The 21,832-nt window shown below is 47.7% G+C and overlaps 1 protein-coding gene across 2 annotated transcripts; it reads left to right on the top strand.

Moving 5' to 3' along the window:
- The first annotated feature begins 150 nt into the window (after window positions 1-150).
- C1S (complement C1s) lies at window positions 151-19,359 on the top strand. Of its 2 annotated transcripts, XM_044449680.1 has the most exons (12): window positions 151-280; window positions 530-653; window positions 1,183-1,387; window positions 3,466-3,643; window positions 4,994-5,119; window positions 6,939-7,135; window positions 9,856-10,009; window positions 12,533-12,648; window positions 13,633-13,711; window positions 14,350-14,487; window positions 15,323-15,397; window positions 17,180-19,359. In XM_044449680.1, the coding sequence occupies exons 2-12, from the start codon at window positions 634-636 to the stop codon at window positions 17,959-17,961; spliced, it is 2,070 nt and encodes a 689-aa protein (XP_044305615.1). In that variant the 5' UTR covers window positions 151-280; window positions 530-633; the 3' UTR covers window positions 17,962-19,359. The 2 variants fall into 2 exon arrangements, with proteins under 2 accessions (XP_044305615.1, XP_044305614.1); XM_044449679.1 differs by lacking the exon at window positions 151-280 and having other exon boundaries at window positions 301-653.
- The last annotated feature ends 2,473 nt before the right edge of the window (window positions 19,360-21,832 follow it).

Raw genomic sequence — 21,832 nt, 5'->3', positions numbered from 1 at the left:
AAGTCACCTGACTTCCCTGAAAACTTCGGTTCGAAATGGCCCAGCCTTCCCCACAGCAGGGCCTGAGCCTGGCCCAAAAAGGGGATTGTGCAATTTCAGCGTTCGAGCTCCGTTTTCTCTTGGTGAAGCGAGGGGTGCAACTCTCCGGCAGCAGAGGGCGCTGCAGCGCTGCCATTCGCTAATCTTCTCATGCCGCGGACCGTGGGTAAGCGTTGCTGTGGGATATGAAGAGGGAGATAGCGAGACGGCGAGAGAAACAGTTCAGAGGCAAGGAGGAAAGGTAACCCTCTCTCAAAACCCTTTCTAGAAGTTGATATTCCGAATATCAGGACCTGGGTCAGGTGCTTCCAAGTGGGGCCCAGCCGTTGGTTTACATGGGGAAGGAAGAAGATGCATTGTAGGCATGGGGGCATCGGGTTACAGAGAGTCCCGCTGCCGTTTCCTTGCCGAGTAAGCGTGAGGCGCGGTGCGCTTGCTGGTTCCGCTGCTCTCTGGGAGCTGCCTCTTCACTTCATTCTCCTGCAACCAGGTCTTCTCCGAGGGAGGAAGCAAGCAAGCAGCCCGCCAAGCAGTGGATTGCTTTGATCCTGTCTGCTGTACTCCATCCACTGTGGCTTTGAGGAAGAAGCCAAGATGGAGCTTCTGCAGAGGTGGTAAGTTACTGGGTGCCCAAGGGAAAGCTGGAAGAACTTCCTGTCAGAGCAATACGGGAGTGGAGCCAGTTGCCAAGAGGGGTGGTGGGCTCTCGCATACTAGAAGATGTAATGGACGCCCTGCACCAGCAGGGGATTGGACCCAGTGGCCTTCTTGGCCCCTTCGGATCCTACTATTCTATGATTCTGTGTGGGGCGCTGGACAGCAAGGACTTGCTGGAGGGCCACTTGGGGGAGGCAGGGAGGGGGGCATGCCAAGATTTGCATCCTTTCCCTGGTAGGGTCTTGCTGCTCAGGTCTCTTCATCTCTAAAGGGATGCCGCTCACCTGCTCTCCTCTTTTGCCTCTGAGCATCTGCAGGGCTAGGCTGCACCCCAAGGGGAACAGCATCTGGCCAGGACCCTCAGTCACCCACCTCAGGCACCGGAACTGCTCTGCCTTGCCTTACTCTTGCATAGCTAGAGGTGCAACCCAGCCTTCCAGATGAGGCTGGCTGAGGGTACTCTCAGTCTCCCACTTTGCTCTCCAGGTACGTCATCACCTGCTTCCTCCTGGCCCATGCAGAGGCAACCACCATGTATGGAGAAATTCTGTCTCCGAACTATCCTCAGGCATATCCCAACGATGCTCTGGAATCCTGGAAAATAAATGTTCCTCCCGGTTATGGCATCCATCTCTACTTCACCCATTTGGATATCGAGCCATCTCAAAACTGCGAGTATGACTTTGTGAAGGTAAAGGGTCACCCCCTGGGTGAGGACAGGGACTGAAAGAGGAGAACTGGGCAGTGGGCACGTCTGTCAGACTGAGCTTTGCACCCGAGCTGCACCATGGTGCTTAGGAGCACAGCGGGGAAGGCGAGGTGCAGCTTCTGCTTCTCCCGTGAAAAATGGCTGGCAGGTTTTTTTAGAGAGCTGAATGTCTGTGTCCAGGCACACTTTTCTTTTGTCCCTCCATAAATGCCTTGGACAATAGACCCATTACTCAGTTTTTAAAGTGATGACGAGCTTTGAGGACCAAGAGTGGTGTGGTGGGGAGAGTGGGGGACGGGGGTTCCAGGAGATCCGGATTCTAGTCCCCACTTGGCCATGATGTTCACTGTGTGGCTTTGGGCCAGTCACAAACTCTCAGCCCAGCCTCCCTCACAGAGCTGCTCTTTTGAGGAAAAAATGGAGCTAAGTTACTGTGGGTTCCTCAAAAGAGGAAAAAAGTGGGATAGAAATGCATTGTAACAACAGCAACCAGGACCTTAATGTAGTCCCCATCTTCTATACCACGCTCAGTGCAAAGACAGTGAAATGACTGATGAGCTCATAACACAAGCAACAACAAAAAAGTTTAGTAGTAGTATTATTCCATTACATTTCTACCACCGATCACTGAAGCTCTCTGCATGGTTTGCAACATTTTAAGTCTCCCATCCAGAGTTTAGCCAGGCCCAATCCTGCTTAGCTTCCAAGATTAGACAGGATCAGGCTATACTGTATAAATATACATTAATAAACAATGCAGCTAAATAACTTCTAGCACATATATCTGCTACCTGTATCCACACATTGTCTTTTTTGCACTGATTTCTCTGTCCTAGTGTATCTTTAAGCCAAGAATTTAGCCACATTTCGAAGATCTCACAGTCCCCTCCCCAGATATTCAATTTTCATTAAAAATAGTCCATTCACTTGCAGAAATACAAGGAAGAGCATGTATTTTACCCAGCTGCTCACTAAGAAGTAATATAATTTGTGCAGGTATTTTGCATTTTTAGTATCTCTGGTAAGTTTGTTTGGATTGAAGCCTAAAGAAGTGGTAAAGTACCAAGCTTCCTGTATTTGGGTTCTAGCTTGTCTGCAATTATTCCCCATCCCTCAACTTTCACAAAATATATACCTGTGGGCCTGAAGTTTGGTAATATACTTTGCCTAAATGGCAAAGAATGGTGCTCTCCTACAAGGCTGATATCCCAGGACCATCCAAAAAAATGTGAAAACCCAACTGGCACCCCCTGCCCCCCATGACAAGCATATGGCCAAATCCACCGGGTTTTTTTCCTCCTGGGCAAGCCTTCCTTGACCTGAATGGAGGCTCGGCAAGGGCACAGCAGCACCTGCCCACAGCGCTGCAAGAGAACACGCTGGGATTCGGCCTGCAGTGCAGACCTGCCTGTTCCCTGTTCTGATGCCAGCAGGGCCCTCTTACATGTTCCCACTTCTCTGCTCTTGGTCTCCCCTTTCCTGTTGTCTACTCATGTCAGTTATTTGAAATACTGCTGCCCTATAGTGGGGGCAACAAACTTTTCCATGTCCGCCTGCATTCCTACCATTTCCTCCGTTGTATTTGCCACATGGAAGCAGCTATGCCGATGGGCACCGAGCTCATGCCCCCATTTGGCCGCCATCTTACTTTCCCCACAAAGCACCAAGTTGGCAACCAAAGCCGAGCTTAAATTAAAAGTCAGTGTGGGGGAGGGTGTCAAAAAGCCAAATGAGTCTGAGGTGCCACGAAGAGATAGGAAATGGCAGCTCAGTGCACTGACTCCCCAGCAAGGCCAGGGGGCTGGGTGGAGGCAGTGTCTCAGGGTAACTCCGCCTCGGCCTACCTGACAATATTCCTTTCCTCAGTCATCCTTTGAGAAATGGCTCTGGGGAACTCTGTGCAGCAGAGCGTACAACCAAAGTATGCTGTTCTCATTCCAGTGTGTGTCACGCTGTGGATGTCACTCCATGTGTGAGGACGCACCCACCCCTATTTATGTCAGCTAGGAATATTCACCAGTGAAGACCAGTGAAGTGACTTGTGCCCCCGTCCCTTTCAGATCCTGTCCGGTAACCAAGTTGAGGGACAACTCTGTGGGCAGAAGTCAAGCCAAATTCCTGGCACGGCTATCCTGGAGGAGTTCCACTTCCCCTACAATAGCTTGACCATCACCTTCCAGTCCGACTTTTCCAACGAAGAGAGGTTTACTGGGTTCGCTGCCTATTATGTTGCACAGGGTAAGCAAAGCCCCCTGACCTTCAGAGCTTTATAGCAGTGCCTTCCAGAGGTGCCTTGAGAACAGGTGTCAACAGGAGCATGCAAGCAAGATCCTCGGCACATTGCAAAAGCCTTCTAGATATACCCAACATTAAATGGTTAAACAGTGTGGCATATTAAGAGCATTTGTCTGGTGACTTTTTCCCTTGCTTCTAAGTATAGCGATGTTAGCATCACAGGCCAAATCAGTGCCTGTTCTGTATTTACTGTTTCCAGAAAGGGATGCTTGCCTCTGGCATGCATGGCAAGCCCCCAGGTTCCACGGCAGTAGTTTGTTTCAATAATTACCCAGGTTACCGAGCCAGCACTTAACCAGGAATCTGGCTGCTCCAGGGGAACTGTCATGTATGGCCTGAAATTTATTTATTTATTTATTTAAACCGTTTGTATGCTGTCCCTTATGCCTTGGCATCTCGGGACGGCTCATGATCCGTAAAATTGAAATACGATAAAATCACATGTATAAATAACATAATTCAATAAAAATTGACATAAAGCACAAAATCTAAGCGAAATGTTTGGACATGTGGCCTCAGAAGGGAACGCTGTCCTCCCTCAGTGTACCTCTAGTTGAAAAGCCAGCAGGGGAGAGAGGAAGGGAAGCTGGTGCTGATAAGCAGATCTCCAGGACTGCACCACCCTGTTGGCCAAACTGATCCCAGGCCTTATTGTCCCAGAAGCTGACCTGGCTGTGCAGCAGTGGAGTAATGCTATGTCCTTGTGCCTGATAATGTTAGGTACCAATAGTGACCAAAATGTGTGGGATATTAGTGCCTGAAAAGGAGGGACGGAGCCATTATCGCGTGTATATTTCGTGAGCCATCCATGTGGGTTCTTGTGCTGGAAGACAGGGGCACCAGCTGGGGAAGAGATTCCACAGTAGACCCTCCCCAGAGAACAAGGGGCCTACAAAGTGGATCGAGGACCAGGCCTCTCAAGTGAGATAGGTTTGGAGCCCATCTGACGTCCTTCGGCTCAACAAGGCACCGTCATGCAAACGGAAGGCTTTGGGCTGGTTCTCTGGAAGCAAACATCAAGTTGGTCAAGATCCACTGGGGCTGTTGCTATCTTTCCCCCTTTGTCCTATCTACAGACTGCTACCAAATTCTACTGTAGATCCCATATATCCACATGTATTGTTTGGGACTGGGGCCTTACCTATCAGAGAGCAGGTATGAACGCTTATGGGAGGTTGGAGGACTCATCTGAAAGTTGGTGCCAAGGCGGCATACGCTAGTGGCAGTCAGCTGGGATGTCTTTTCTGTTATTCCGCAGAGATTCTTCCTTTCATCTCCCTCCCTCTCTTGCAGATATGAATGAGTGCATAGATTTTGCGGAAGAGCCGTGCAGCCATTACTGCAATAACTACATCGGGGGCTACTTTTGCTCTTGCCCACCAGAATATTTCTTGCAGGAGGACCAGAAAACGTGTAGTGGTGAGTGTTAGCTCTGTATGGCCCCCGGTAACAGCAAAGCCTTCCCTCCCCTGGGAAGAACTTAAGCAGCCTACTCAGAAGACAAAGATCCACAGAAGCAGATAGAGCGGGAGGGGCTGCAGTTTTTCACGAGGAAAGAGAAAGCAACCAGCATCACAAAATTAAAAAATACAGTTAAATAATTAGAGTGATACACTGGGAGCCAAGATCCTTCTAAATTTAAAACTGGGATTAAATTAGGAAACTGAAAAAGGCTTAAAAGTTTAACTGCTTTTTATTAAAAGCAGATAAAGAACTAATATATGAATAATGCATCATATATTAGCTTAATGGGGCAGTGAGGGGTAATCTAGGGGGACGCCACTGAGTTTTCACTACTTAGAGCCCTTTAACCTTAGAAACATGTTAATGCAGTGGGGCAGCAGCAGGCCAAAAGGCGGAGGCACACAAAATGTTCATGGGGTGTGGAATTTCAGGAGCGATTCCACCGAGCCCAGTGAAAACAAGAGTCCTGATAGCTACGTTCGAGTTCTTGGCACTGGAGGACTGTTCCCTGCCCTTTAAACGTGTTTATTTTTCTTATTTTTAAAATGCAAGACAGGAGATCCAGTTTAACCCAACAATGCACACAGAGAAAAAGATACTCAGCGGGAATGTACAAACTTGCTGGAGTGCAGATCAACACAGGCGATTAACAAAACCAACAGTTTGAAGTCAGAACCTAGCATATGGTGCAATTTAATCTTGCAAAATGCATGCTAGGACACACTGGGCCTACAATGCACTGGCTGTTCATCTCCCCTAGAATATCTGCTTTCCCTTTTTTTCTTCTCTTCAAGAGTAAGTTTGTAGCCCTTATGTTTGGAAGATATGCTTGAAAGTGTGTTGAAAACTTCAACACCAGGGTGGCTGAATAACATTTCCAACCGCTAAAGGCAGACCTTATGTCTCTTCCTTGTTATTTTCTGTCTCTCCTAGTGATTTTATGAAAATGAACTATTTAAATAGCTAAAATTATGCAGAGTGAGAACAAAACAGTTACATTTGCTTAAATAGCCATAAACTAACTCACAGAATTAAGGTAAAGAATTTAGAGTGCCTGTTACAAAGCTGGAAGCAGCGATGTGCGGAGGACGTATGGAGCTGTTTAAAGCCTCACTGATAATACCAGAGTTATAAAGACAGCATTCCTCTGCTTTTTGGAGGGATCTGTATTTTTTGAGAGAGGGTTTTCTTTGCAGTTTAGAAAAGGGTGCCACAGCATGACGAGAAGCCCCATCGGTGGGTGTGTTCAAGGATAGGCTGGACAAGCACATGGTAGGCATGTCATGAGCAGAGCTGGCTGGGGCTGGGGGGTCAGACTAGATGGCCCTGAAGGTCCCTTCTGACTCGCTCTGTTTCTATGCTTCTATGTTCCTAAGAAAAATAAATGATTATTTGTACTATTTGCTCATTCTAAAACGAACCTGTATTGTAAGAGGAGCATTTTTGTCTCAGACTGAACATTTGGAGAAAAATAGTGAGAATTAGGCAAGGAAAGCGGTATCAAGGCCCAGCCACTATCGCTGAGGGGCCTGTCCTTGTTCTGAGGAATGTCTTGGCCGAAAGAATCCTCAGAAACACGGGATGGCACCTGCCTGCTCAGACATGCACTTGAGGGTTCAGTATGATTGAGGCCTGCTGCCCTTGCATCTTTGCTGCATAGCAAGGCCTTAGCACAAGGGGGCAAAGGATGTTGGAACGGCCTTGGGGTGCCAGCTCCAAGAAAAAAGTGTCAGCTAACTTGGCTGCTCTTTGTGTCCTCTTCCCTAAACTCCAGTGAACTGCTCTGGGAACGTTTTTACTGAACTCTCTGGGGAAATTGCCAGCCCCAACTACCCCGGTCTTTATCCTGAGAACTCAAACTGTGATTACCGTATTGCTCTGGAGTCAGGATACCGCGTGGTTCTGACTATCGGGAAAGACTTCAGCATTGAGGCCCCGGACATGGATGGCAACTGCGTGGACAGCCTAACGGTGAGTGATGGCTTGGAGGGCTCCTGAGTGTTTGGGGTCTCCCCACTGCTGCTCAGAACACTTCTCAGCCGTGTGCCCCTAGGAACTGCGGGGTAGGCCTGCGTCCCCCAGTGGCACTGGCCGTGGGGGTTTGTGCTGGGCTTGGGCAGGGACCAGGGACACACGGTGCCTGGCTCTGGCACAGTCCCGGCTCTTGGCTCCTGCCTGCTCCGCCAGGGCTTTGCTCCTGTTTGCTCTCCAACTTAGCCAGCCATGGAGGGATGTCGGGTGCACACGATCCGAGGAGATTCCCAGGCATGCACGAGAAACGGTCTGTCTTGGTGGCACTGATAGCTCAGACTCTGAGGATGATGCGGGGATGGCTGAGCCTGACCAGGCTCAGAGCTCACCCTCTGATTGCGGAATGGCTGTTGTGAGAGAGTGGCTGGCACCTGCACTCCCCCCCCTGCACTCCCCCCCCCCCGGCATTGCCAGTCCAAGCCTGCTCTGGATGAAAGGAGCTCAGGGACAGCCAGGGGGCCCAGTCTGCCTCCTGCCTGTGGGAATGAGGCAGATGAAGGACGGAGGGGGGAGATGTCTCGGATGGAGAACCCAAGCCTCCTGAAAACATGGACCTCGGGGCCCATCTTCACAGCTGCAGGCTGGACCAATTAGGGGCTCAGTGCAGAGCACAGACAGGCCTGTTTTCACAGCACCCCACCTTCCAGAGCCCGACCCCGAAGGGTCCATAAGCAAAGCTTTGGGAGAAGGGGGGCAGAGAGGGGGCAACACTTCTCCTTGTGCATGCTCAGAGACTTGTGAATGCTTAGATTTCCTGTGCAGAATAAAACTCTCACAAGAAGTGCTCGAGTGACTGTCTTGCTTGGGAGGGGACACTCCGCTCATGACAAGAGGCGATAGCAGCACATGTGGGCGGAGGGCGGCATCGGGGCACCGTGAAGGCTTGGCATGCATGTGCCTTCACTTGCTTAAGTTGCAAGTGTATGACGGGGGCCGAAGGGGGTCTCCGTCCCACATGGGCCACCGTCCTGGTATAAAGGGAGGAAGCCGGCAGCTGGGCAGCAGACAGGAAGGCTAGAGCCCACCAGAGGGGGAAGTGGCCATTTTCAGCCCTGAGATTTAAATGGATTTTAGATTAAATCAGCTTCACTGCCAGTGGAAATCCAAGCCCTGTTTGGATGGTCCGATTCATGTGAATGTGCTTATCCTGATGGTTTTGCCTATAATGTCACCTGATGGAAAAGGGAGGAGGAAGGGAATATTCCTCCAAGAGTTGTGGGTGCTTTCTGGAATGACCAGCTCACCAATGGGATGTGGGGTCTGAGATCTGTGCCTTACAAGCGTGTAGGAAAAACAAGCACTTTTAGTTCTGGAAAGAAAGGAGCAGGGAGTTTAGGCTTTTCTCTGCAAGGCATTTATTGTGTGTGCATCACTCCCTACTCATGGGTGCTTACGGGTTCTCTTCAGATGGTGACATGACCCTCCAGTTTTGCTTCTGTATCCGACTACCACTGTCAGCAAGTCCGCTTGGAGCAGGAAAAATGCAGCAATGTGAAAGTGAAAGAAAACACAACTTCTTGTTCATTTGCACTATCCTTCCACACTGCACTGCACTGGAGGTTATACAGAGGTTATGAGGTGATGTAGGGCAGAAGATGGAAAGGAAATCTTATTTAATTTAATTTATTTAAAGTTTTTATATGCTGCCCCAATACTAAAAGTCCCTGGATGGCTTACAAAAAACAAAACCACAAAGCAATCATATACAACAAACCACACACTGCATCTGATCAATGATGATAAAAGCAAGGATAAAACCAATTAACTGTTAAAATATTGGGAAAATAAAAAGGTCTTCGCCCGACACCAAAAAGAATAAAGTGATGGCTCCAGGCGAGCCTCCCACTGAAAGGGCTTTTCTCAGAGTAGCTGCCCTCCTAACCTCCTTCAAAGGGGGCTCCCGGAGAAGGACCTCTGCCTCCGATCTGAAGGGGCGGGTGGGCACATGGGGAACTCTTCCGGTAACACTTGGATCTCTACTGCGATGAAACGGGAAGTAGAGAGGGCGGGATAACAGCCTCGTGTAACAAAGCTGGCTGGAATTACCTGCGATTTACCCCCATAAAATTCTGTGAAGGAAACAGGACAGTACGAGCCATTTGGGCAAGACTTTATGTCCAATTGCTCAGGAAGAAACAACTGTTAGTATGTGTTATGCATTTTAAGCCACCTAAGAAGGCCTTGGCAATTATAAGCGGCCTATAAATACATGTAAGTAAGTACAGAAGGAAAGACAGACAGACAGACAGACAGACACTAACTGTTCTGTGAGATGCCAGGACTCTTTCCAATGAGTGCCCGTAACTGGAATGATAGGCAAGGACTTGGCACTTTATTTCATTAAATGTATTTCACTGTTTCAGTAATTTACTTGTGTTGAGTTTTTGATGTAGAAAGGCCCCTTGGGTCTATTCTTCATCTTTCAAACACAAGACATGGACTCACACTCACGTGCAAAATCGCCACTTCTCACGCTCATGCACCGAGCAATCCTTCTGAGAGCTGCCGTCACCATGCCGTCAACATGTACGTCATGTAGGATTTGTTTCCCTCCTAACTTCTTCCACATCTTGCATGCATCTCCTGTTCTTTGGACAGCTTCTTATGCATCTTTGCTTTCCGTCCTATTTGCCCATTATTCTTATTGCTTGTTCTTTTAGTTCACAGCAGGGGATCAGCGTTTTGGTCCCTACTGTGGCAGTGTATTCACCGGTCCTCCAGAAATCAAGACTACAAGCAATATCGTCGACATCTTGTTCCAAACAGACCAAACAATGCAAGACAGGGGCTGGAAAATCCGCTATTCTGCAGAGCGTGAGTAGATACCCCCATGTGGAGAACTTGTGGCATACTATGGGATGGAGACATGGGCATTAAGGAACAGATAAATCTTTACAAATGGCTGGACATCCAGTACAGAAGATACGTGCTCTGGAACAGGAAGGGAGGCAAAAGGGAGGAATAAAAACTGCTTGTCTGAGCAGTGAGAGTCTTTCCTGGACTGAAAGGATCCTAAAATTCAGAGATTTAGGGCATCCTTTTTATCCCTCCTTTCAGGAATCAATAATTAAATCATACAAAACTAGATTAAACTAAGTTCTTACTTTAAGGTGGCACATCAAAATTTGGGAAAGGGGTTTAATCGCTGTCTTTCTGCTTCCCTCCTCCATTATCCTCTGGTCATTACGGGTCCAGGTGAGAGAGAGATTTAGCCCTGTGTCTTGTTTTGAGAAAAAAGCTGCCTCTTCCCCTTCCTGTTCATACCCGATCAGCCTCTATATGGGAGAATGATCAATGTAACACCAATTTTTTAAAAAAGATCTTGGTAGGGGGGGAGGTTCCCAGAAATTACAGGTCACCTAGTAATGTTTGTTCCATGTAAACTGGTTAAAAGCATTATTAAAGATAAAATGAACGAGACTATAGAAGCAAACAGACAATGTGGCTTCTACAGAGGTAAGTCCTGTCTCACTAAACTTTAAGCATTTTTGAGAGTGAAAATAAACATGTGGACAGGCATGACCTGGTTGGCAGAGATTATTTGGAGTTCCCAAAGGCCTTTAACGAAGTCCCTCATCAAAGACTCCTGAACAAACTTAGCAATCATGAAATGAGAGGAGAGGTCCTGTTATGGATCTGTACTGGGTTAAAGATAGAAAGCAGAAAGTGGAAATAAATGGCAAAGTCTCCCTCCGGGGTTCCACAGCGGTTTGTATTAAAATCAATTTAAAAAAATGTTTTTAAATGATCTGGAATCAGCCAAATGAAACTTAGCACCACATTATATAGGGTGATTAAACTCTAAAGGGATTGTGAAGCGTACCAAAAGCATATCCTGAACTGGAGAGAATAGGAATTAAAATGGTGAATGCAGTTGAAACAAGTGTGAAATATCGAGGCAAAAAATCCCAACGTCACTTGTACACAGACGGGATCTGAACTAGAAGTGACTGACCAAAAAGAGATGTTGGAATTGTGAAGCAAGTTAGATAAAAATGTTGACCCAGTATGCAGCTGTGGTAAAAAGGGCAAATTCCATGGTCTGAATTCCGAATTCCATAATCAGGAAAGCAACTGAGGTAAAAACAAACCTTGCCTCTATTATGCTGCCTTTATAGACATCTATAGCATGATCTGACTTGGATACTGAGTACATTTCTGGTCCTGGCACCTAAAAAGGATCGGAAAAGGAGCAAAAAAGGACAACCAAAGTGATTAAAGGGCTGGAACAACCATCCTATGAGGAGAGGTTACAACATGTGTGACTGCCTAGCTTAGAGAAAGAAGATAGGAAGCAGGTGCATAAAATGGTGCATGATATGGAGAACGTGGACAGGTAGATAGTTTCTCCTTCTCTCATAATACTAGAACCAGAAGTCATTCCCTGGAACTTCAAAATGGGAGATTCAAAACAGATAAAACAAATACGTTTAAAGGTAGCAAATACTGCATTCATGGAATTAAATACCACAAGATGTAGCAATGGCTACTATTTTTGATGGCTGTCAAGCAAAATAAGGCAAATTCATGCAGGATGGGGTCACGGATGGCTATCGGTCACGATGGCTATGCATTACCTCCAGTATCAGTGGTGATACGTTTACGTGCTTCAGGTGCTGAAGAACAAGACCAGGGTTTTTGGGGGGTGAGGGTGGGGGGGCTGAACTTGCTAATGCGTGAAGAGAACTCTGAACCTGACAGATCCTCAGTCTGATTCAGCATGGCTCTTCTGATCTTCTAACATCATAACATGGAGCAATAAATGAAGTTGGGACACAGTGTAAGCTGCTTGCCTGTACACAGTTTCACCTGGGAAGTGCAGCTCAGAGGAGGTGGCTGTTCTGCCCTTCCTCAAGGCCAGAAAGCAGCCTTTTCCAGATGCAGGCTGCCTCTTCCTGAAGCAGCTGGAGTTGGGGGTGCTTGGTCAAGAGTGGATATGGGAAAGGCTGGAAAATCCATTTTGTTGCTGGTAGAATTTTTGAGCTGGTAGCTGCAAAGGGCTGGTTGACCACTGGCCCCCTGGCCGGCATTCAGTCCCACTAGAGCTGACAGTGGGGGCAGCGGGGAAGACCAGGGGTCCTGAATTTCTGTGGGGGGGGCACTATATCTAGGGAGAGTGTCTTCGGAGCCCATCGGGGAAGAGACCGTGCTCCGGCTGAATGCCCCGCAAGCCATGGCTGACTTTCTCTGAGGAGACAGGCAATGGCTCGGGCAGAAGACACTACATAAGCCCCACGGAAGGGAGAATGGGCCTGGAATGCTGATTGTTGTGCATCAAGTGTGTGCCTGTCATGATTCACTGGCTGGTCACTCATATCATTTTTTCCCCTTTCGAAGCAATTCCCTGTCCACAGGAGGTTACTCCAAACTCTGTTCTGGATCCCGTAAGAGACCATTATGTCGTTAAGGATACTGTGATGGTGACTTGTGTCGAAGGCCATGAGATTGTGCTGGTAGGTCCACCCACGCCACAGGAAGGCGCTCCATAAACCTCTTGCTGGCACTCCAGGGGGTCTCCGCTGGTACTGGGTGATCTTTTCCAAGTCAGCAGCACCGTATATGCCCCAGGGGCGAGGAACTTGGCGATGCAGTGGCAGCCCAGCACAGGCTGGGTACAGCTGGTGGCTGGTGTCACTGAAGGAGAACCGGGAGGCCTTCCCCGCAGAGGGGCTGCCCAGACGTGAGATCTGCCTCCCTGCTGGAGGCACCACTTTGCCCCCCACACTCCAGTTGCACCAGTTTTCCTAGGTGTGCAGGATTATGGATATCAGCTTTGCAGCTGGAGCTGCCTGCAGTTTGCCTCTTTGGATGTGGGTAGCTGGGGGTTGCAGGGGTGCTGATTGGAGCCCCTTCCTCACTTCCTGAGATCCCTGGCTATTGGCTTTGTAGAGGCTGTGGGAGGGGCCCTTGCAGCCCTTAGAACAGGAGATCTTCCAGCTGCTTTGTCTGCTCTGCTTTTCCTGCTTGCCCTCCCAGTTTCTTCCCCAGATCATCCTCTTAACCCTCAACAAGTAACAGAATTGCAGCAATGCACATGGTACCTGAAATAGAAATGTAAGGGGAAATGGCAGGTCTCCTCCCATGTGGAGCTTGCCGTGTTGATGTCAACAGTGCGAGAGGTGAGATGGATGAGAGGAAGTGGAAGGCAGGGGGACAGAGGAGAGAAAGCTGGAATGGGTGCAGGAAGACAAGAGGGAACATGTGAAGACGTGATCAGGCTTTGTGGTGGGCAGGTGAAACGCCAGCAACCCTGTTAGCGAGTGCAGTGCTCCACCTCCTTTGGAGATGCATTTCGCTCCTCCCCATCCACTGTCTGCAAGACAGAGCAATCAGGAGAGCATGGAAGAAAGGCAGCAAGAAAGGGGAGAGACTGTAATTCTGGGGCAGTTCTCAGTCAGGCAATTAATGCCTGTCTCTTTGCATTCTGTTCCCTTCAGCCACACGGCAGCCTTCGATCCTTCTATGCTAGCTGTCAAAGCAATGGGAAGTGGAGCAGCTCTGACCAAAGATGCGTTCGTAAGTATGGATTCCATGGATGGGTCTTGTGTGACCCACCAGTTGTCTGCTTGCAGGTGGTCCTGCGATCATAGTGACTGTGGAGCAATGTATGGGAGAGGGAGCTCTTTGAGGTTTTGACCACATCCCAAAGAGGAAAGTCAGCTTTTAGTTCTAAATTCAGGGGGGAAAGCAGCTTGCCTCTTCATCAGTGTAAGCACGTGCACTGGAAACTGTACAGAAACTTCCTGGTGTGTTTGTGTGCTCCTCAATAGCTGTAGTGAATCTCAGCCATAAAGAAGGAGGGTCCTTCTTTGTGAAGGTGGTCAGGGAAGACAATATGGTGGTCCACAAAGAATATGCTAGCCAGAATAGGGGTCCTCCTTGCAACAAGGCTTCAAAGCTGTTGTTTGTGTTGCTTTGAGGTGCTGCTACTTGGGGATTTTCTGGTAGGGAGGGTGCATTAATGCTATTCTAGGCCCAGACAGTTATTCCAAGAAATGGACGGAGAAGGGGATGGGGACAGAAAGGCTACATAGTAGGTGGGAGAAGGGGAAACTGGAAATCCATGCTGAGCAGGTGACAGGTGAGGAAGCTACTCTAACCCTCCTCTCCTCTCCTCTCCTCTCCTCTCCTCTCCTCTCCTCTCCTCCTTGCAGCTGTGGACTGTGGCATGCCAGATGAGCTTCGAAATGGAGATGTCACTTTTCTATCAGGATCTGAGGCAACCATGTATGAAGCCACTATCCGCTATTCATGCAAGCATCCCTATTATACGCTGAAGGACGAAGGAGATGGTGGGTTTCCCATCCTTCCCAGTGTGAAACTGCATGTGATCCAGGGCTCGAGAGGGGCATCTTTTTGCTCAGTTTATGGCAGTGCCCCCTCAGGGGCAGAATTAGGAATAGGATTGTTGTGACAGTACCCATTAAAGAGTATTTGCGTATGTTTTCTCAGTAAGGAGGATCCCCAAATATGGGATGGGTTGACCCCATCAGGGATGCCACAGCCTTGAACTTAGAAGAGCCGAGCTGTGAAGGTCAGAACATTTTGGAGGACTTTCGTTCAGAGGGTCACCATCAGTCAGAGATGACTTGATGGCACAGGACAACAGCAAGGGAGGACCTGCTTCCTCCTCTTACTGCCTGCTCTCTAGGGACCAAACCTTTTCATAATGAAAAGCAAGGAAACGTCTGTAACTATAAAGATGAAGCAAGGGCTTTCCTGTATATCATTCTGCTGGCTTTGTGGACCTTTTTGGGCTGGTTTGCACTCATTTTGCGTCCGTAAATGTGCTATCACCACAAGTGGAATCTTTCATTTTATTGACAGACTCAGTGTAGGATTTAATGAACTATAGCAGCTGAAATGGATCCTTCTGCATAGCATCCTGTAGTAGTTAAGGCAAAACTCATCTGTAATAAGTGCTTTTTCTAATGTTCTTGCTTAGGCACATTGGAAGAGCTTTGCTGGGCCAACTTCTTTGCAGGAATCCCAGGAGCCAGCAGGAAAACAGCCAGGGGGCACCAGTGGATGATGGTCCTGGTGGCCAGCCCTGTATCTGTTTTTGCAAATATGGATTAAAAACAAAACAAGAACTAACAGTACTGCTATATTTTCTTCTTTTCAAAGGAGTCTATCGATGCTCAGCCAGTGGGAAATGGGTGGATAAAGATGAGAAGACAGACCTTCCAGTTTGTATCCCAGGTACAACATACAATTGTGTCTCTCTCTCTCATTAATGCAGATTTTGTGATCAAATCGCTTTTGCTCTCCTCCACTGCTTCTCTCGAGCTTACAGAAAACCCTACACATATTTAAAAAGTATAATTTCCTGCAACAGGAAAGGTTCTTCAACTCCGTCAGTAATTCAGACTTTTTTTAAACCAGTGTCAGTGATTTGCTAAGCTCTGGATCGCCTCTGAGATGCTTCCAGACAAGAACGTTCTGTTGCTGCCCTCTCCCTCATTCACAGAATTTTGTGGAGAAATCCAGACATGGTCATCTTGCACTCGACACCATCCTGCGTTTTCCTACCACCCCTGCTCTTTTTTCCTTCTCACAGACAACCTGTTAAAGGAAAGAGAGAGAGAGCGCCACTGCACAGTGTCTTTTGCTTGGGAGGGTTAGGAGCCCTCCATCCGGAAGTACCCTTGTTTAAACAGCTTTGGGTTCCAAAGCCCCAGCCCTGCTAGGAGCACCCATAGGCTGCCCCACTTGGGAAGTTCTTCTTGGGAGCTATTTTGCTGAGCTTGGGATATCCAACATCCTCCTCTGGGAACCCTCTTTGAAAGAGGTTGGGAGACAGGGTACCCAGAGGAGGGCTTTCTCTGTGGTGGCGCCCCGACTATGGAATGTGCTCCCCAGAGAGGTCCGCCTGGTGCTGTTGTTATATGCTTTTCGGCACCAGGTCAAGGCCTTTTTATTTAACCAATATTTTAAAGTTAGTTCATTTTAATGGTATATTTATTTATTTAATTCATTTTAACCATGCTATTTTATACTCCATTGTGGTATAGCCAATTGGTGGGGTTTTAATGTTTGTAAACCACCCAGAGAGCCCTCTGAGCTATTGGGGTGGTACATAAATGCAATGTATGTATGTATGTATGTATGAATGAATGAAGATTGTGGCACAGGAAGGGGCCAAAGAGGCAATGTGGAGAATGGGGAGAGCATCCAACCACAAGAAAAAGTGAGACAGATGCGGGGCCTGGAGCTACCCGGTTATACCCGCCCTCGCTGCCCCCGCCTTCTGGTTTTGCACCTGGCTGCAGGCTAAGATCAGTGCTGTCCACTGTGCAGCAGTCCAGGGCCCCTTGCTGCATACTGAGAATGGTCTTGGGTAAGTCCTGAATGCCCAAACATCTCAGACAGATGCCCAGTTGGTCATACCGAGTCTTGGCAGCAACACCGTACATCTGAAAACCATCCCTCTGATCTGACAGCCCCAAGGGAGCATCCATAGTCATCCTTCCAGCACCGTCCAGTCTTTCTGACCTGCCTGGATTCTTACATTGTTTCCTTGTGCCGATTTTCTAAACCGGGGGCGCTGTCTTTTAGCCTTGCCTGCTTGTTGCTGGAATTGGGCAATGGACCATGCCCACCTCAACATCCATTTCGAGAACGGGCAAGCACCCAGCAGGCATTTTACGCAAATGCGAAATGTCTCCCCATCTTAGATTATGGGACTTTGTCACACTGTGGCATCACACTCTATGCAGTCATCAAGAGACAGGAGCCAGGGCAGGGATGTGCAGGCTCCCTTCTCAGTGCCTCACGACGCGTTTTAGGGGTAAGGTAACCAGGCTGCAGTAAAAAAAGGACAATTTTTGGGTGGCCACGAAACTGCTTCCAGCTGAGCCCATAACCTAGAGCTATTCTAGGGGACCATGTTTTTGCTTGCTTCCAAATGAAGCTGTTTGATTAAAGGATTCTTGCCTTCCTGGGTTTGAAAATGTTTGTCTGTTTCCTCTCTTCTTGCTCTAGTCTGTGGACTTTCCCAAGCACGCACCGAAATTGGGAGGATATTCGGAGGTAGAATTGCTGATGAAGGAGAGGTCCCTTGGCAAATCTACTTTGAACAGCCGCGGGGTGGTGGGGCTCTTATTTCAGACCGCTGGATTCTTACTGCAGCTCATGTGCTGGATGGTAACCCAAGCCCAACTATCTATGCTGGGAGGCACATGGTTGGCAAAAACGTCTTGCGTACTGTCAAGCCACTGGACGTGGAGGGTTCCTTCATTCATCCAAATTGGGCAAAGGTTGTGACGGACACTCGGACAAACTTCGATAATGACATTGCTCTGTTGAAACTGAGGGAACCTTTGACGATGGGCCCCACCATTTCACCCATCTGCCTGCCAGGTCCGTCTCCGGAATATGATCCTGCACAGGGGACCATAGGCTTTGTAGCCGGCTGGGGCAGGACAGAAGTGTCTAAAGCCTCAGTAAAACTCAGGCTAGCCAATATCCCTGTCATGGGCATGGAAATGTGTGAAAGAGTGAAGCCAGATCCTCCCGCAGATTCTTTGTCGTATGTTTTCACAGAGAATATGATTTGTGCTGGGAATGGGCAGCAGGACAGCTGTAAGGGGGACAGCGGTGGGGCATATGCTATCCAGGACCCCAATAATGAGTCACGTTACTACGTCGCTGGCCTGGTTTCTTGGGGACCAAAATGTGGCACCTATGGTCTTTACACAAAGGTGGCCAACTATGTAGATTGGATTACAGGAGTAATAAATCGCCATGAAGACTCAGAAGACTAGGTGCCTCTCACCCCAGGCGCCTGTCTCCCCAGGCACACACTGGCTGTCATGATGTTTTGCTCTATTCCAAGGGGTAAAGCAAAAGTGAGGGAAGTCTGAAGCTGAAGTCCATGTTATTTCAACTTGCTTTACTCTGCCTGTTTCCTCTGCCTTCATGAAAAGCAAAATAACAACCTTTCTGTCTCTTTCTTGATACCCAAGTCATTCTTTTAATCTTTGGAAGCTAACAGATCACCTGTGTAACTGAGTGGATCATGTCAATTCCTTGCAAAGTATTCACCCTCTTTGTCTTTTCCATGTTTCCTTGTGTGACAACCGGGGATTAAAATGATTTAATTGGCATTGTTACCACTTGATGTACATAAAATATGCAACACTGGGAAGGTGCAAAGTGGTTTTTTTTAATTGTGGAAGGAAAGTTATGCAAACAAAAAAATCTGGAAAGTGGTGGTTGTATCAGCATTCACCCCCTCCTTTGCTGCGACTTGCCTAAATAGCCTCTAGGGCAACCCAGAGTACAATTCGTAGGTTGCATGAAGTCCATCAGTGCACAGTTCTAGCGCCACGTGATGTGGCATGTGTATGTAATCAGTATTAACATTGGTTGTATGCCAGGTGCTGCAAGGACAGGCTCCCAGGCCGTGAGATGTGTTCCGTAAACTTGAGTTCAGGAGGAGGGACATCATGACTTGGGCTAACCAGTGTGAATGAGAAAGAATGAATGATGAATGATGGAATTCTTGCAGAAAAAGGTAAGATTTCCCCTCAAAGAGATTAAGTAAAACAACCCTGCAAGGGCGACTACCATTGTCCTGAGCAAGCAGGATAAATCACCAAGAGGTGAGGGAAGGGGCACGAGACATTGGTAAGCACCCTATGAATAGAGGCCAGCAAACACAGGCAAAAGGACCAGCCTTCTGCCAATGGCAAGCAGGCACGGTTAGGTAGACGGATCGATTGCTACAGTCACCAAGAGCTGTCAGGTAACCATCAAGCACTTAGCATAAGTCTGAGAAATAATGGGAAGCTTTCTGCTCCCCTAGAAGCAAACACAAGGGGAAAGGGTGCAAGACCAGGGCTTGGAAAACAGAAGTGGGCAAGCTCTGAACAGGGGCCTGTCACCCAGCCTGGGGGTGGACGTCTTGCACCCCTCCTGCCTGTCCAAGGGGCTGCTGCTGAGAGTTCACTGTGTGGGACAACCCACAGACCGGTAGCAGCCTTTGGCTCCCTCTCTTTTCCTTTCGACTTGTATCCAGAAGGCTGTCAGGGAGAAGCCTCTTGCTTGCTTAGAAATATAGAGTAAGGCTGGACTGCCGGAGGACGATTGCTGCCTAGACAATACCAGGGTCTGTACCTGCTTTGTATTTCCTTCTGAATAAACTCTCCTTTGTTTTCTAAGCTTGGTGTCTGTGTGAATGTGAGGGCAGAGTGCATTCCCCTCGGGCAGTATGCATTGGACCCCTGCAAAAGATCCAAACCTCTGAGGTTTCCAGGAAGGCACGTGCCCCCATTTTGAGGTGTATTGCTTCCTGAGCTTACCGGAGCATCACGATAACCTCTGATTGAATGCAGAAGGCCCAGAATTTGTAGGAGAGCATACCTAAATAAACCACATCATGCAGACCAAGGAGCTATCGGAACAGCTCCAGGAAAAAATTGGGCATCAGACTATGCACATGCCCCGGAGCAATCTTAAATCCCTTATTACAAAATGGGGAAAAATATGACCAAACTGCAACTCTGTGTAGAGAAGGCTATCCAAAACTCAGTGCCTGGGTAAGCAAAGCATTTTTCAAAGAAGCAACCCGAAGGCCAATGGTAACGCTGAAGGAGCTGGACAGATCTGCAGCTGAGGGGGGAGAAGTAGTCCAGGTGCCGGCGATCACCCAGACACTCCGTTATGCCGGGTTTATGGAAAAGCAGGGAAAAGAAAGCCATTGCTGGAACAAACCGATATGAAAGCCCGTCTGGAGTCTGCAAAAAGGCCTGCAGGAGGGTCTGCAAATAAAGAGGATCTCTGGTCCCAGGAGACTGAAATTAACTTTCTGGTCTTGCTGCAAAATATGCATGTCACAAAGCCAACTGTGCTCATTGCCTTGCAAACACCATCCCCATGGTGAGATGTGGGGCAGCATCTTATTGTGGGGATATATTCCCTTGGCTGGGACTAGAAAACTAATCAGGGAAGATGGGGGGAGTCAAATTCAGGACAATTCCAGGAGGAAAACCAGTTTCAGTTTGCAGGGGACCTGGGACTAGGATGGAGGTTCAGTTTCCAGAAGGACAATGAGCCTAAATGCACAGCCAAAATAATACTGGATCACTCTAGAAATAAGAACCTGAATGTCTTAGAATTGCCCGGTCAAAGCCCAAACCTCAACATAATTGGGATTCATGGCAAGACTCGAAAGTTTCTGTTTACCAGCAGTCCTGATCCAACCGATAGAGCTGGAACAGTATTGCCAGGAAGAATGAACAAACATTGCAGGATCCAGATGAACAAGGCTGACTTTCCCAATAAGACTGGTAGCTGTAATTGCTGCCAAAAGTGTTTCTACCAAATATTGACTTGGGGGTGAATGATTACCCCATCCACAAGTGCCAATTTGCTTTTATTTACTTTTGTGCCACAATATTTTGCACCTTCACAGTGATGAGTATCTTCCGCAAAACAAGCAATAAAAATACCAGTTAAATCCATTTCAATTCCAGGTTGTAAAAGTCAAAAGGGGTTGAATACTTCTGCAGGACATCCTTCTTAGCAGTAGGTAAAGGACGCTGGCCTCTCCAGGCATCAGATAAGTTGATAGAACGTAGTGTACCAAGCAGCTTTCCTGCCTTGGCCCCTTGCAGTGAATGGCAACCTTCATGTGAGACTGCTGCTAATTGCAGAAGGGCTTGTGGACTCCAGCTTTGAAGAAGGCAAGAGTGCTAATCCTTCTAACAGAGAGGCAGGCAAAATTTCTGGTAACTGTGCCATGTCAAGTCCAAATTCTGCACTAATCTTACTAGGGTTGGAACAAAGTCTAGGGGAATTTGTCCCTCTATTATTCATGGACTAAAAAGAAAATGACCCCCTTTTAGAAATCTTTCCAAAGGCTGCATAGGTATGGTGGGAAAAGTGGATGCTGAGAACACCAAAAAATGGCTAGTTTTGATATGTTTAAAGTAAAAGGACAAAAGTAGTAGATGATTGACCTAGTGCAAATGGATGACCAGCAAAGAAAAAAGGAAAGGTGCAAGTACTGGTTTGGCTCAGTCTGCTCCCAAAAGATCAGTGACCCATCTGGGATATGTAACAAAGAGGCTGAAGGGGTAGTCTGAGGTTGACAGGGGAATGGTCAAGGCCTTTTAAGCATCTTAAATGAATTCATACTCCAAGTTCCAGATGGATTGAATCCACTGATGGCAAAGGAGTTAGAAAATAGATTCTTGGAAATTCTATTATCCTTGAGAAATCCTGCTAAGGACTGGAAAAAGGAAATTTTCCTATTTGTAGAAAGGACAATCTGGGAAAATATGGACCGTTTGGTTTGATGTCAACATCTCAGAAGCTTCCAGAGCAGATTATTGGCATCATCTGTAGGTACCTTTACACTAATGCAAATACAACTAGAAGCCAGCTTGGATCTGTCAAGAACAAGCCCTGTAGGTCTAATTCTCTTTCATTTTTTAATCAAGAAGCTTCCTTAGTAGATCATAGATATTCTGTGGACATAAAATATCTTGACTTCACCAAGGCATTTGTCAAAGTTCCTCTTGATATTCTGATCAGCAAACCTGCTAAATACAGGCTGGATGGCATTACAACTAGATGGGTCCCTAGCTGGCTAGAGAACCATATTTCAAGAATACTGGCTGGTGATTCTTC

The sequence above is a fragment of the Varanus komodoensis genome, unplaced genomic scaffold (assembly GCF_004798865.1).
Source record: "Varanus komodoensis strain SLA01 unplaced genomic scaffold, ASM479886v1 scaffold60, whole genome shotgun sequence".
Taxonomy (NCBI): Eukaryota; Metazoa; Chordata; class Lepidosauria; order Squamata; family Varanidae; genus Varanus; species Varanus komodoensis.
Note: the sequence above shows the minus strand (reverse complement) of the source record. Positions and strands in the feature narration are given on the sequence as shown.